This window comes from Chiloscyllium punctatum, chromosome 9 (genome assembly GCF_047496795.1).
Source record: "Chiloscyllium punctatum isolate Juve2018m chromosome 9, sChiPun1.3, whole genome shotgun sequence".
NCBI lineage: Eukaryota > Metazoa > Chordata > Chondrichthyes > Orectolobiformes > Hemiscylliidae > Chiloscyllium > Chiloscyllium punctatum.
Genome location: NC_092747.1, coordinates 39894699 through 39911212, shown reverse-complemented (window position 1 = coordinate 39911212; position 16514 = coordinate 39894699). Strand labels below are relative to the sequence as shown.

General features: G+C 38.0%; 1 protein-coding gene across 1 annotated transcript in view; it reads right to left on the bottom strand.

The window, feature by feature from the left end:
• The window catches only part of flt3 (fms related receptor tyrosine kinase 3), a 154136-nt gene that overhangs the window by 47390 nt on the left and 90232 nt on the right, over positions 1-16514 (bottom strand). The window contains exons 9-12 of the mRNA XM_072577294.1: positions 11666-11826; positions 9044-9192; positions 8801-8948; positions 7487-7652 (exon numbers count right to left, since the gene is read on the bottom strand). Coding sequence (XP_072433395.1) covers positions 7487-7652; positions 8801-8948; positions 9044-9192; positions 11666-11826 — 624 coding nt within the window. The remainder of the gene's footprint in view (positions 1-7486; positions 7653-8800; positions 8949-9043; positions 9193-11665; positions 11827-16514) is intronic.

The window sequence follows — 16514 nt, the reverse complement described above, 5'->3', positions numbered from 1 at the left end:
CATGTATTTTGTAAATGGAAATTGGTGTGAGCTTCGTTGATCTTATAAGAAACATTTTAGGAGTATGCTTTCTTTTGCATCTCTCATACTAGTCCTAAAAACATCCCGAAGTTTCATCCATTATTATCTTCTATGCCTTTGTCCTAAGACAACATATGTTGTACACCATGAGAAGATAACTAACTGATATTGCTGTCAGGTTTCTGTTAATGCCTCTAGGTAGCTAGAGGCAATGGGTTGGGGTGATCCACTCCCTCTTATGAAGCGTATGATCTCCACACTATGCTATACTCTGATGGTGTAATTTGGAAAAAGTGACAAGAGCCTGTATTCTGGAATACCTTAGTTCAGTATATCTGCTGTTCTTCATCATGACAATGCATCTGATGCTAATTTATTGAAGGATGCACTTTTAAATTAGTCACTTCCTTTTGATGTTTTTGCGCATTCCTCTTTATGCTAATAGATAATAGAGGTTAACAATAGCAATAATTAACTTCAGAGAGCTTTGGGATATTATTAACAGCTAGTAAGTTGCTTAGTAGCTCATCTTCCTGCATTAATTATGAGATTGTGGTGTATTTATACAATAGATCTCATCAACATGCACAGTTCCATTTCCCCCTGCCGGCAGCTGCTGGTCTCCAGAATATCAATCTAACAAGAGCATTCAGGTGAGTAGTTCAGAGAAAGTTCACTTACCTCATTCCTGGGATAAGGGGCTTATCCTATGCAGAAAGACTGAACATTTTGGGCATGTATCCATTGGGGTTCAAAAGTATGAGAGGTTATGATTGTTGTAAGAGGTGACTAGATAGGGTGGACATCAGGAGGATGTTTTTTCTTACAGGGTGATGAGAAGTAGGAGGCACAATTTATGAATAAGAAGTGTCCATTTTAAGACTGAGGTGAAGAATTTCTTTTCTCTCAGAGGGTCGTTGGTCTGTGAAATTTTCTTCTCTAGAATACAGTGGAAGCTGGGTCACCAAACTTTGTTCATGGCAGAGTTAAAACACATGCTTGATCCACACGGGAGTCAAGAGTGATGACAGGCAAGAGGAATTGAAATCACAATCAGATCAGAGATGATTTTATTGAATGGCAGAGCAAGCTTGAAGGTATAAATGGACACTGCCTGCTCCTAAGTGTTCCAAATGTAGCAGATGACTTTTCAGGATAGAAATCTGAGGGGGAAATCTAATATTACAAAATTACAATTTATATCTTGTAATCTGAGATATAATTATTTTGTGGGGCTTGAAAATGTTTCTCTGATCCTAAAACAGGAAGTTTATCTGCCAAGAAACCCATATTGCCTTTGTCACGCAGATAAAAGTTAATATCAGAGTCAAGTTTTGGATTTAAATTAGGGTATATGAATTTGGCATTGGATAAGCAGCTTTCTGTGTCTGTCAGGAAGCATCTTTTAACACTGAAATCAAAAAGATTCAGGAAGGAGTAATGAGGTGGGTATTTAATTCCTGACGTGCCTTGTTTCCATTGGATATTTGGGGTTAAAGTAGCTTTATATTTTATGCATGTTAAGTGGTAAATATAATGTTTAGTAAAGATAATAGTTGAGATTATTTAGGTGAACATTTCAGCACCATAATTATAGTTTAAACTGTGTTATCTGTCTCAAGATAAATATTAGCTATCTCCAGTGAATGGGTGTGAATGTGAACTGCATGTATGTATTTACATTTACACAATTTTGCTTTGGGAGTAAGTGTGTAACTATGCCAAAATTGATGGCAGAGTTATTTCATTATGTATCTTAAAAATAAAAAGAACATTTTGCACCTCAACAGAAATCAAGTGTTATCATAGGAAACTTGAAAGATGGTGGGCCAATCAATCCCTTAAGCCGGTTCCTGTTTGGTAGTGCTGTACCTTAATAGAGTCATAGAGTCATAGAGATGTACAGCATGGAAACAGACCCTTTGGTCCAACCCTTCCATGCTGACCAGATATCCCAACCCAATCTAGTCCCACTTGCCAGCACCTGGCCCATATCCCTCCATACTCTTCCTTAACATATACTCATCCAAATGCCTTTTAAATGTTACAATTGTACTAGCCTCCACCACTTCCTCAGGCAGCTCATTCCATACACATACCACCCTTTGTGTGAAAAGTTGCCCCTTAGGTCCCTTTTATATCATTCTCCTCTCACCCTAAACTTATGCCCTCTAGTTCTGGACTCCCCAATCCCAGGGAAAAGACTTTGTCTATTTACCCTATCCATGCCCCTCATAATTTTGTAAACCTCTATAAGGTCATCCCTCAGCCTCTGATGCTCCAGAGAAAACAGCCACAGCCTGTTCAGCCTCTCCCTATAGCTCAAATCCTCCAATGCTGGCAACATCCTTGTAAATCTTTCTGAACCTTTTCAAGTTTCACAACATCTTTCCAAGAGGAAGGAAGCCAGAATTGCACGCAATATTCCAACAGTGGCCTAACCAATGTCTTGTACAGCTGCAACATAACCTCCCAACTCCTGTACTCAATACTCTGACCAATAAAAGAAAGCATACCAAACGCCTTCTTCACTATCCTATCTGCATGCAACTCCACTTTCAAGGAGCTATGAACCTGCACTCCAAGGTCTCTTTGTTCAGCAATCCTCCCTAGGACTTTACCATTAAGTGTATAAGTCCTGCTAAGATTTACTTTCCCAAAATGCAGCATCTCACATTTATCTGAATTAAACTCCATCTGCCACTTCTCGGCCCATTGGCCCATCTGATCAAAATCCTGTTGTAATCTGAGGTAACCTTCTTCGCTATCCACTGCACCTCCAATTTTGGTGTCATCTGCAAACTTACTAACTATACCTCTTAAGCTCGCATCCAAATCATTTATATAACTGACGAAAAGTAGAGGACCCAGCAACGATCCTTGTGGCACTCCACTGGTCACAGGCCTCCAGTCTGAAAAACAACCCTCTACCACCACCCTCTGTCTTCTACCTTTGAGCCAATTCTGTATCCAAATGGCTAGTTCTCCCTGTATTCCATGAGATCTAACCTTGCTAATCAGTCTCCGATGGGGAACCTTGTCAAACACCTTACTGAAGTCCATATAGATCACATCTACCACTCTGCTCTCATCAATCCTCTTTGCTACTTCTTCAAAAAACTTAATCAAGTTTGTGAGACATGATTTCACATGCACAAAGCCATGTTGACTATCCCTAATCAGTCCTTGCCTTTCCAAATACTTGTACATCCTGTCCCACAGGATTCCCTCCAACAACTTGCTCACCACCGACGTCAGACTCACTGGTCTATAGTTCCCTGGCTTGTCCTTACTACCCTTCTTAAAGAGTGGCACCACGTTAGCCAACCTCCAGTCTTCCAACACCTCACCTGTGACTATCGATGATACAAATATCTCAGTAGGAGGCCTAGCAATCACTTCTCTAGCTTCCCACAGAGTTCTAGGGTACACCTGATTTAACTCTTCATACATATCTCGGATCCAAACTTCTAATATCCCTGCCTAACATGTTACACTAACAAACAAAACATTTTCCTTTTTAAGTACCTAGAACTTTTAAAATGCCAACAAGGATATCTTTCCTGAAGGAAATATGTATGAGTTATTTTTAAACTATGTACTGCCTTTGTGGAATAAAGTTAACAGCACTTTGTACACCAGTGGGTATGGCACAACAAAATAAATTAGTATAACAAATAATGTAAATGTGTACAACTTGGGGCGGCACGGTGGCACAGTGGTTAGCACTGCTGCCTCACAGCGCCTGAGACCCGGGTTCAATTCCCGCCTCAGGCGACTGACTGTGTGGAGTTTGCACGTTCTCCCCGTGTCTGCGTGGGTTTCCTCCGGGTGCTCCGGTTTCCTCCCACAGTCCAAAGATGTGCAGGTCAGGTGAATTGGCCATGCTAAATTGCCCATAGTGTTAGGTAAGGGGTAAATGTAGATGTAGGGGTATGGGTGGGTTACGCTTCGGCGGGGCGGTGTGGACTTGTTGGGCCGAAGGGCCTGTTTCCACACTGTAAGTAATCTAATCTAATCTAAAACTTGGGGAAATACCATTTAAAATACCTAAATCTTTTTATGGCCATAAACAATGAAATTTTTTAGATAATATGAAATGGCTTTGAGACATGATTGCTAGATTTTTTAATCAGGAATTTCAGTAAAATTTTGCCAGTGCTATAAATGATTGCCAACAAATTTTAGATACAGATGACTATATATAGTTCAAATTCAGATTCAAATATTCAGTTGACAATTCTTGATACTACTGTTATCTTTAACAACTCATTCAATGAATAAATCTAAACATCGGCAACAAAAAATATAATGAAAACAAATATCTGATATTGAAAGAACTGAAGATGCTATAAATCAGTAATAAAAACAGAAGTTGCTTTGAAAGCTCCGGAGGTCTGGCAGCACATGTGAAGAAAAAAATCAGAGTTAACGTTTTGGTCCAGTGTCCCTTCCTCAGTACTGATGGTAGCTAAGAAAATGGCAGCTAGGCCTATAATCTGACATTTTCCTCGCTACCACCAGTTCTGAGGAAAGGTCAGTGGACCCGAGATATTAACTCTTGATTTTTCTTCACCGATGCTAAGCTTCTGTTTTTGTTGCAAATATCTGCTATCAGTTGAATGTCTTTTTCAAAACATGAAATATTATATTCAGAGACAATTCCCGCTCCTATCTCTTATGTTCTTCTATTTGAAGTGAGCTGCTGGTTCAAGGTAACCTCAGGAACTGGACAGTTGGTATTTAAAGTGATAAACTTCAAAACAATTACATGCTTTCATTGGATTAGATTATATTTCATTTTAATTGGAGGGTGTGTGCATTTGTGTGCGCATGCTGCATTTTATTTTGATTGTCTAACACAGAAGGACAAGGGCAGCAAGTCCAGGGAACATTGGATGTCAAACGATATTGTGAGTTTGATAAAGACAAAGCAAAAAAGCATATGTCAGGTACAGTGTATTAAAACATGGGCATCCCTTCAAAAGTATTGAGTGTAGAGGATTGCACAAAAGTAAAGAGGGACCACAAAATTTCTTTGGAGATAGGATCCGGGAAAATTCCAAGGCTTTCATACGGGTGTTAAGAGTAACAGGATTACAAAGAAAGTGTGGGCCGTATTACAGACTAGAGGGGCAGTGGAAACTGAGGACGTGGGTGAGGTCTCAAGTGAATACTTCTCATCTGTATTCAGAGAGGAGACAGACATGGTAGCTGAAGATTTCAGTTGGAATAGTGAGGTTCTAGAACATTTTAAGATTAAGAAGGAGGAGATATTAGATGTTTTAATGTGGATAAAGGTGCATAAATCCCCAGGGCATGATGATATATATTCCAGGCTGTTATGGGAGGCAAGAGAGGAAATTGTTGAGACCCTGGCAAATATGTTTAAAACTTTGTCAGCCACAGGTGAAGTGGCAGAAAATTGGAGGATAGCTAATGTGATTCCTTTGATCAAAAAAAGGAAGCAGGGATAGGCCAGGTAATTACAGACCAGTTAGTCTGGCATCAGTGTTAGGGAAGTTATTGGAAAAACTTCTGAGGTACAGGATTAATCAATACTTGAAAAGGCAGGGATTTTATTAGGGATAGTCAGCATGGAGTTGGTAAAGGAAGATCCTGTCTGGCGAATCTTGAGTTTTTTGAAAAGCTGACTAAATATATTGATGAGGGTAGTGCAGTTGATATGGTTTACATGGACTTCTGTAAGGCCTTTGACAAGGTCCCACATGGAAGGCTGGTCCAAAAGGTAAGAGCCCATGGGATCCAAGGCAGGTTAGCAAACTGGGTCCAAAATTGGCTTGCAAATAGGAGGTAAAAGGTGATGGTGGGGGAATGTTTTTGTGGTTGGAAGCCTGTGAACAGAAGTGTGCCACAGGAATTGGTTGTATGTGCATTAATGACTTGGATGAGAATGGAGGTATAATTAGCAAATTTGCCAATAACAAAATTGATAATGTTGTTGATAGTGAAGAGGATGGTCTCAGGCTGCAGTTAGATATGGATCAGCTCGTAAATTGGGCACAGCAATGGCTGACGGAATCTAATCCTGATAAACCTTTTGAGGTAATGCATCTTGGGAGGTCCAGTGAGGGAAGAATTTACACAATGAATGGTAGTTCCCTAAGGTGTACTGAGGAACAAAGGGACCTTGGTGTACAAGTCTATAAAACCCTAAAGGTGTCAGCACAAGTAGACAGGGTAGTGAAGAAGACATATGGAATGTTTTCCTTCATTAACCAGGGTGTAAAATACAGGAGTGAGGAAGTCACGTTACAACTTTATAAAACATTGGTTGGGCCACAGATGGAATACTGTATGCAGTTCCGGCTGCCACGCTATTGGAAGGTCATGATTTCACTGGCGAAAGTGCAGAGGAGATTCAGCAGGATGTTGCCTGAGATGAAAAGTTTTCAGATATGAAGAAATTGGATAGGCTGGGTTTGTTTCCCTTGGAACAGAGGATGCTATGGGGTGATCAGATTGAAGTATACAAAATTATGACAGACATAGACAGAGTAGATCATGAGAATCTTTTCCCTCTGGCAGGCATATCAAAGATCAGAGGGCATAAGTTTAAGGTGGGGAATAGGTGGCTTAGAGGTGATCTGAGAAAAATGTTTTTCACCCAGAGGGTGGTAGAAATATGCAATGTGCTGCCTGAGAGGGTGGTAGAGGCAGGTACACTTGCAACATTTAACAAGCATCTGGATGAACACTCAAAATGCCAAGGCATAGTAGGCAATGGATCAAGTGCAGGTAAATGGGATCAATGTAATTTGGTCTTTGGCCAGCAAAAACATAGTAGGCGAAAGGGTCTGTTTCTGCACTGTACGACTCTGACTCTATAATCTGCCTGTCTGTATCCAATGTAGATTTTAGTATTTGACTACCGTGTCACTCTGCTGAGTTTCACTTAACAAAGAAATGCACTATGGGATTCAGAACAATGTGAAGACAATACCTTAATATCTTAATTACAGCTACAAGATGAGGGGATGTGTCCAGCTTATTTCTATTTAATATCCATTCCACAATTGAATGAGGCAGAGATGGTATCCTCTCAGCTTGTTAGGCCTTATAAAGAATGCTTGACTACAGCTGTGCCTTTGTACTGGGGTTGTTTCAATTTGTTTTAGAAGGGAGTACAGTGGGCAAGAAATGCTGACCTAACCAGCAGTGTAAACAAATTTTTAAAAAGGGCCTGTGAATAATTGAGAAGTAAGGAACCAGTCAGGAGATAATGGGAGGAGACATTGGCAATGCCCTTCTCCTTTAAGAGCCAATTAGAAATTGATCAAGGGTTCCTTAAACCAATTAACTTCACCTAATAAATTACTATTCAGCTTTGAGTTTAAAATTGTGACCCAGAACTTACAATGTTGTCACGAACACCACATAATTTTTTAATATAAATAATATAGTTTAGCAAACTGTCCAGCAAAATCGATCAAAAAGCATTTACCTGTTTCCAGATATCTTCTTAAGCAAGCTGGGGAATGCTTTGTGGGAGAAATACCACTGGCACCTTACAAGTGGGTATGCCTTCAATCTAACTTCAAAACAAAAGTTCTCGGCTTCACCAATTGTATGAACATTGTTTGTTATTGATGAATTTATAAATCCTTTCTCTGTAAAAATAATGAATACCAATCTGCTGTAATGTTTTATCATAACAGACATTGCTTTAAAAACCTGCATTAAATTTAATTCATCCCTTCCTTTTTAAGATTAGTAACAAATATTACATAAGCAAATACTTGAAATATATAAGATGGTAATTAAAGGAGGATTTGACTTGTCAAAATTCTTGATTCTTATCCAATAGATTCTGCCTTACAGTGCAGGTAGCCAGTCAGATCCATTGTTTTATCCCAGTTGATGTTTGAAAATGGCTTTATAGCAGCAAACTGGAGGACAAAACTGACTCAGGTCACAGATGCAGCTACAGATGCTATTCAAAAGCACCCTCTTCGCATTAATGGGCTGACAGCTTTGGCCAGCTTAATTTTCTCATGACAAGACACATTCTCATTCTCCTATCTTTATCTGTAACTCTTACCTCTGGAGAGGAGATATCTTTCGGTGCTGGAGTGCCCTCCTTCTTGAATATCACGTCTGGGTCCTAGTACCAGCATATGCATGTTCCTAAGTTACATTTCCTCCTAGCTGCGTAATTTAGGTTCTGGAATGAAAATTCAGCCAACCATATCAGCTATACAAAATGTATAGCCATCCAGATATGGTATAAAGGTTGCCCAGTAGAAATATAGTTCAGTACTCAAGAACTTTCAGGGCAAGAAGCAAAATATGCAAAGGAAAACTCTACTTATGTTAGGACTTCAATGTAGGCTAAATAAGAATTGTAAGAGTTTAACCATGGAAGTGGGGCTACAAATTTGATTATAAGCTTTTGTAATGTACACCTGAAACAGTGAACTCAATTTCCATCAAAATTTGTGTAGCATACATTGGAATTTAGTCTTACGTATTAATTGAATTCACTGTGTTTAAATGCTGTATGGAAGTATGGCTAATGCATGCAAAGGAATTTCAAATTAGATTTAATGTCTTTATTTCAAATTCTGAATAATACTAAATGTACTGTGCTAATAGAAGGCAAGAATTGAAAATACAATCATCACAAAACTTGGATATATTGTTCTATTAGGAAGATTAATAAGTTATGTATTTCATTTTATATTAGCTTCAAGCAGATTGGAAAAATTAATTCTATATGCCATTGAATTGAATGTTCAATTGTGAAGCTGAAACTTACCAAAGACTGTTAATTTCACTGTTTTATTTGAATGTTTTGTAGAAGTACATGTATATAATCCGCTATTTTCCAGTTGTACTGAAGTAATAAACAGGAATCTGATCCTTGTGTGCCTGCTTGATACAAATGATTCTTCAACGTCCAGGACCTGTTTCATTATTGGAACAGCAAGAACAATGCTGATTTTTAAAAATAAATACTTTATCCCCTTTGATAATAAACAATCTCAAATCAGAGCCATACCTCTGTTGTATTTCCTGCATTTGTGTTAGTAATCCAACCTATTCTGAATTTGTATGTTTCATATGAAGCAATACATCGCACCAGAAATGGATCACCAACTTTCAGAAAAACATTCAAAACTGAGCTTTCTGTGTTTGATCTATCAAGATCTATAATAAAGAGGACAAAATATTATAAAATGACATGTTTAATTGCAATAGACTAAACAATATTCAAGGCCATTTGCATGAATTAATTGCACTTTCAGCCAAGACAATGATTTTTTCTCAATTTTCAAACAGAAATATTTGGATTAAATCACAACCTTTCAAGTGTCTTTTGTGCCGGGTCGTGGGTGTTAAGAAGATCAGTGTTTGTGTTGTTACTACATTTTAAACTGATAATTATAGTTTTAGCAGTATGAAATTGTAGGCATTGATTCTACTGTTGCTAATCAGAGTAGTTGTACTTCTGAGGAAAAACATTTTTGAACTCTCATAAAGGGGTTATCTCAAGAAGGGAAGCAACAGTGTCTTTAGTGAGGGAAGTGGAGTCTGCCTCAGCAAAGAGAAGTGGTGGCAGAATTAGCAAAACAGAAGAAGTCATTTAATAGAAGGAAGTGATTGTGGTCTCTAAGAAGGAAGTGGTGGGAAAGTAGTAGGTATTACAAGGAAAGGATATACACAAGTTGAACAAGAACTACAGTGTATTAATAACAGGTGTTCTTTTTAAACTTTAAAGTAATTACCAGCTGAACAGTAGGCTAATTATTTAAAACAAAATTATTATGAAGGTCATGTAAAGGTGTTAGGTCATGCATTAAACTGAATTATCTTTAGAAAATGGTCACTAATTTTGAGGATAAAGATCTCCTTATCTGTTACAAATGTTATGATGTGTTTAAATGAACAAAGCGTAAAATGAAGGCATTGCAGGAATCCTTGTATTTGAAATGAACTAATCCAAAGTCACTGAAAATTAACCCTTGGGGGTGAGAGGGATCGCAGTCAGTCTGCTCTGTAGCCATATACTTTTAAATCCTTGCTGTATTATACACTGTCTACAATGATTTGCAATTTCCATGATTAGTTATAATCATTGTTATAGTGACTAATGTTTTCCTTCTTAACTGATCTTATTTGTTATTTTTAAAAAAATGAAAAGTTCACATATTTTCAATGCAAATGCCTGACAAAATCAAAAATCTGAATGTATTGACCTCCCCAATTAGTAACATAAGTCCTGACCTTTAGATGATGGATCAAGCCAAAGTACTAACATCTTTGCATGAAGGGCAAGCCCAATGCGAAATGTTTAATTTGGGTACATCCAGTGCAGTTTGCTGCTGGACGCACTAAAAAACAAATTTGCAATGGAAAATAAAATGTTGCAGAGTTATCCCTGAGCTGCCTGACATACATTGGGATGGTGAGTTGAGTGCACTCCCTGAGAGTATGCTAACTCCCAAATATTGTGAAAGTATTATTGGTCCAGTTCCTACTGATAGGTAACTCTAGCACATATTTGCCTAAGTATATACATCATTTTTTTCTACAAAAAAAGGTTTGTTTTGAATGGATAGCTTTAAGGAATCTAATGATCTTTTCAGTATTACCATGAGACATATTGTGTACCAGTTTGAATACTTCTTTTGTTTTGTGCCATGTTCCTAGATGTTTCTGAGTACAAGATTTTACTGTTACCAAACACATATAAAGAGAAAAGAGTTTTCAAAGTTTGGTAGAAGATTTGTAGAAGAGTTTTATTTTAAAGTATTAGTTTGCTTGGCTGTATTTTGAGCATGATGGATTTGAGCAAGAAGAGTTCCTCTGAGTACTATTTGGAGTGAAACCATAGGCAAGATTTTTCCTGTGGGCTGTAAACCCTGTTATCAGGTTAAAATTGAGTCAGACATCTGCAATCACCCACCTGTGATTTTTCCTGGGAAGGCCAATTAATGGTTTGAGTCTTCAACCACAAAAGGAGACATTGTATCTCCGGAATATCTAACTGAGCCTCTCCAAGAGTGATTACTTCAGCCTTAATAGGATTTTGGGTCCTTCGAAAGGCTTCAAAATGATTTTTAGTTGCCACTAAATCTCCTGAAGTATTTCATAGTGTAAAGGATTGAATTTTCTTGGTATCACAGGAACTCACCCTGACAAGCACCTTGATGCGGAAGTTGGGGCAGAAGATGGATGGGTCTATGAATAGCAAGGATTTAGAGGGATATGGGCCAAGTGCCGGCTATTAGCACTAGATTAGTTTGAGAGATCTGATCAACATAAACAAGTTGGATTGAAGGGTCTATTTCCATGCTGTACATCTCTATGACTCTATTTGCTTATGTTCCCCTCCCCTCATCTTTGCATGAATGTCAAAGACCAGAGTACGTGGGATGAAATTCCAGCATAACTGCATGGATTCCATTCCAACATCAAGGCTCATTCCTGGCAGAAATCAGGCTCTCAGCTGAGATTTTTGAGGGATAGCGTTTAGAGTACACAAATTATGAAAAAAATCCCATGAAACACGAAGCAGTTAGTTTACTACAGTTCCATACATTATCTGAATTCCTATATGAAACTATTATGTTAAATCACTTTTTATTATGTTATTTACATTGACTATTGAGTTAATTACCTTGAGTGTAAAGACTTGAACACTCTGTTCCATGAATATTGCTTGCACAGCAAGATATGTGATTATGAATACACTGCTTTATGGAAATCTTTTTCCTAATTCTTGTCACTCCAAAGCTTTCGATTGATTTATTATGATTTATGTGTGGTATTTCTGAAGACCTGTAAATACAAAACATATTGTTAACTGCATCAAACTATCAAACTATCAAACTATCAGTTTTTACATATGTAAGACTAAGAAAATGGCAAATTGTGGAATTATTTTGTAGCATTTTTTGCCCTGTAAAATTCATCCACCAATGTATTGAACAGCAAGGTTTTTTAAAAACTACTTTTCATCTACCCATTAGCAAAAACATGTCTTTTGAATCATGTTATAAAGTTTGTCTGATTCAAAGAAGGAGAGGTCCAATCAGTCAGGAAGAGTGATAAAGAATGCAGTAGAGGTGGGGAACAGATGTTGCTTTATGCTGCTGGAGTTGGGATTTCTGAAGATTGCCTTGCCTGTATGAGTTCAAAGGATAAGGATATCTCTTCACAGATGAAGAGACATTTATAGTAAAACGGGGAGAATCCAGTTGTTGTGATCCATGTAGGAGCTGACAACCGGTGAACTGAAATGATGTTTTGGGAATTAGGATCTAAATTGAAATGCAGAACTTCAAAAGTGATTACGTTAGATTGTTACTTGAGCCATGTATCAATTGGCATAGAATCAAGTAAACTTAAAAATGAATTGAATGACACCAGGAATGGTTTGGGAAGATGTGGTTTGAATTAATGGGACACTAGCACTAGTATTAGAAAAGAGGGAGCTATTTTAAGTAGATAGGCTCTACTTAAACCAGACTGGGGCTGCTTCCTGTCAAATCATATATCTCAGGCTGAGAATAGGGTTTTAAACTAAAGGAAGAGGGAGGGGAGATGAAGGTTCAGGTGAAAGAAGAATTTGAAATCTAAAAAGAAGAGTCATTACCACAGTATATCAATTTGGATAAAGACCTGCAGAGTGAGAGAGGAAAGAGCAGAGAGTTAACATTACTCGTAAACAAAGATAACATACACAATAAGAATAGCAGTATAAAAAAAAGTTCTTTTTTGGAATGCATGAAACATTTGTAGCAAGAAAAATGAACTTGTGGCAGTAATAAAAATAAAAGGACTTGATATAATCTCCAATAACAAAGTTTCCAAGGTTACCAAGGTTGGGAAAAAATGTTCCATGTGGGACAACACTTCAAAATGACATAACAGAAAAGCAGGAGACATAATCCTGATAATAAACAATAAGGACAGTAGTAGATAGCACAATTAGATCTTGGCTCAGACAATGATGAAGACAGCTGGAGATTAGGCTTGTATGCTTTATTAATAGAAGTATAGGCTACAAAAATGAGGAAGTTATGTTAAACTTGTACAAAACACTGATTTAGCTTCAATTTGGGTTTTGAGTCCAGTTCAGAGCACCACCCTTTAGGTAGGAGGAGAAGGCATTAGTGTTTAAAAGAGGTTAATGAGAATGATTCCAGGGGATTTCCAATTACATATATGGATTAGAGAGTTAGCACTGCTTTCCTTGGAGAAGAGACTTTTAAGAGAAAATTTAAATATGATATTCAAACCTATGAGATATGTGGAGAGTGAAGATTGAGAAAAAGCTGTCTTCATTGAAGTAAGAATTGAGAATGAGGGAACAAATTGAAGATAATTGGAAAATGAAGCAATAGGAGAAATAAGAAGAAATTTGATCTGCAGGGCATTGCCTGAGAATGTGGTTGAGGCAGGTTCAATGACGCGTTCAAAAGGGAACTATGTTATTATCTGGAACGGAAGAGTGGGCAGTGCTGCAGGGAGTACAAAGTTAAAAATCACACAACACCAGGTTAAAATCCAACAGGTTTATTTGAAAGTACAAGCTTTCGGAACACTGCTCCTTTGTCACAGAATTTACAACAAAAAATTATGATGTCATACAACTGATGCAAAATACTGAACAAATCCAGATTAAGTCTTTCTACTTTTAGAATGGATTGCAGGTTTCGATTCATTAATATGTAAATCCCAGATCTTCTTCCAAGTCACGTTCCTGAATTTGCAGAATTGTATTTGCAGATATATTCTATTTTGTTCAAAAAGCACACAATCTGTAGGCAGTCAATCCATGCAACATTTTATAAATTCCTACTTTGGAAAGAGAACCAGTCTAACTCAAGATCGGGATACAGACAGACTCTAACCTCAGATCTTTAATGCATTGTCTGAGCTGAGATGTCACCTTTTTCATTAAACCTTAAGTTATCTCGGGAATGTGACTTGAAAGAAGTTCTGAGATTTACATATTAATGAATGGAAATCTGCAACCCATTCTAAAAGATGAAAAATCTTAACAGCAGTCTAGGTTTGTTCATACATCACATCAGTTGTATGACACTATGATCCTTTGCTATAAATTCTGTGTCCTATGATTCTGCTCCACTAGCTACCTGATGAAGGAGCAGCACTCTGAAAGCTTGTACTTCCAAATAAACCTTTGGACTATAACCTGGTGTTGTGTGATTTTTAACTTTGTCCACTCCAGTCCGGCACCTTTACATCATGACTATAGGGAGTAGGCATGGAAATAGAACCATGTGAATTTATGATTCTGAGAGTGAACATAGACACAATGAGCAAAATTATCTCCTTTCTCTGTAACAATTATTCTATGTATAATCTTCCGAGTAAGTCATGGATAATAGTGATCTTGAGGATTGGGAGAAATCTGTGAAAGGGTCACCAAAATAATGATTGAAAGAGAGATAAATAGAATGAGAGTGAACCAGCCAGGATTATAACAAAACATTTATGAGTTTTTTTGCAAGTATATAAATAGGAGCAGAAAAGCTGAAGTATATGTATAGCCACTAAGAATCAGAGACAGGGGAATATCATTGGGAATGAAGAATACAACAACGCTATTTAAGAAAAGAAGGAATGGGAAAAACAAGGAAATGTGCCAATTAGCCTGACATTAGTCATGCCAAACACAAATAGACCATATGGTCCACTGAACCTGCTCTGCCATTCAATAAGATCATGGTTGAGTAAGCTACACAGAATCGGGAAGGAGAGGTCACATCTGGAGGACACAGCTCAAGTGAGTGTATAGTTTAGGGATTTTGGACCCAGTGTGGTAGTTTAGTGCAGAAGGAAAGAGGTGGCCATTACTTACTTTTTAGGCTCACAATTTAGATTTTTAAAAACATTGAAGTCCAAGATACGCATCTTATCACAAGGATAGGCGGATGAGCAGAGAAGGCAAGTTGCCTTGTTAGCAAAAAATGAAATGAAATTGATAGCAAGAAGCAATATTGGGTCAGAAGGCCTAGAATCTGTGTGCGTAGAGTTGAGGAACTGCAAAAGGCAAAAGAAGTCCATAATCGAAGTTACGTATAGACTTTCTAGCAGTAGTCAGGATGTGTGACAGAAAATAAATCAGGAGATAGAAAAGGCATGTAAGAAAGGCGCTATTACAATAATCATGGGAGCCTTCAACATATAGGTGGAAGGGTAAAATCAGGTTAGTAGCAGGTTCCAAGAAAGGGAATCTGTGGAATGTCTATGAGATGGATTTTTGGAGTAGATTGTGGTAGAGCTCACTAGGGAATGGGCAATTTTGGATTTGGTGATGTGCAATAATACAGACTTGATTAGGGAGCTTGAGGTGAAAGAACCCCTAGGAGGTAGAAACCATAATCTGATAGAAATCAACTTGAAATTTGACTGAGAGAAGCTGGAATCAGATGTAATGGTACTACAATTGAGTAAAAGGTAACTACACAAACATGAGGAAGGAGCTGGCCAGAGTTGATTGGAAGGGGAACCTAGAAGGGAAGACAATGAAGCAGCAATGGCAGGAGTTTTTGGGGTAATTCAGGAGACACAGCAGAAAATCATCCAAAGAAACATACTAAGGGAAGAAGAAACATTATAAGGAGAGGATGAGGCAAACATGGATGACAAGGGAAGTTCAAGACAGGACAGAAGTATAAGAGAAAGCATACAATGTGGTGAAGATTAGTGGGAAGCCAGAGGAGTCTGTTGCCTTTAACTACCAGCAGAGGACAACTAAAAAACTAATGATGGGGGAAAAGATGAAATATGAGGGTAGGCTAGCTAGTAATAATAAAGAAGATTACAAGAGTTCTTTTTATAGATATATAAAGTTAAGAGAGAGACAAGGATGAGACATTGGACAATTGGAAACTGAGGCTAAAATGTGGTAATGGGGAACAAAAATTGGCAAAGGAACTGAAAGGTACTTTGCATCAGTCTGCAAATGGAATACCCAGTAACATACCAGAATGTCAAGAGTCAGGGGGCAAAGTTGAGTTTAGTAGCTACCATGCAGAAGAAGGCGTTGGAGAAGCTGAAAGGTCTGAAGGTGGATAAATCATCTCAACCAGATGGACTACACCCCAGAGTTCTGAAGGAGATAGCTGAGGAGATTGTGGAAGCATATGTGATGATCTTTCATGAATCACTGGAGTCAGGGAATGTCCTAGAGGACTGGAAAATAGCTAATGTAACATGCCTGTTTAAGAAGTGAGAGAGGCAGAAAATAGGATATTATAGACTGGTCAGCCTGACCTCACTCTTTGTCAAGATTTTAGAGCCCATTATTAAAGATGAGATTGTGGAATATTTGGAAATACATGGTTAAATAGGGTGGAGTCAAGGCTTCATCAAGGGGAGGGGGGGAATGCTGCCTGACCTGCTGTGCTTTTCCAGCACCACTCTAATCTAAACTCTCATTTCCAGCACCTGCAGTCCTCACTTTTGCCTACTTCATCAAGGGGAGATCATGT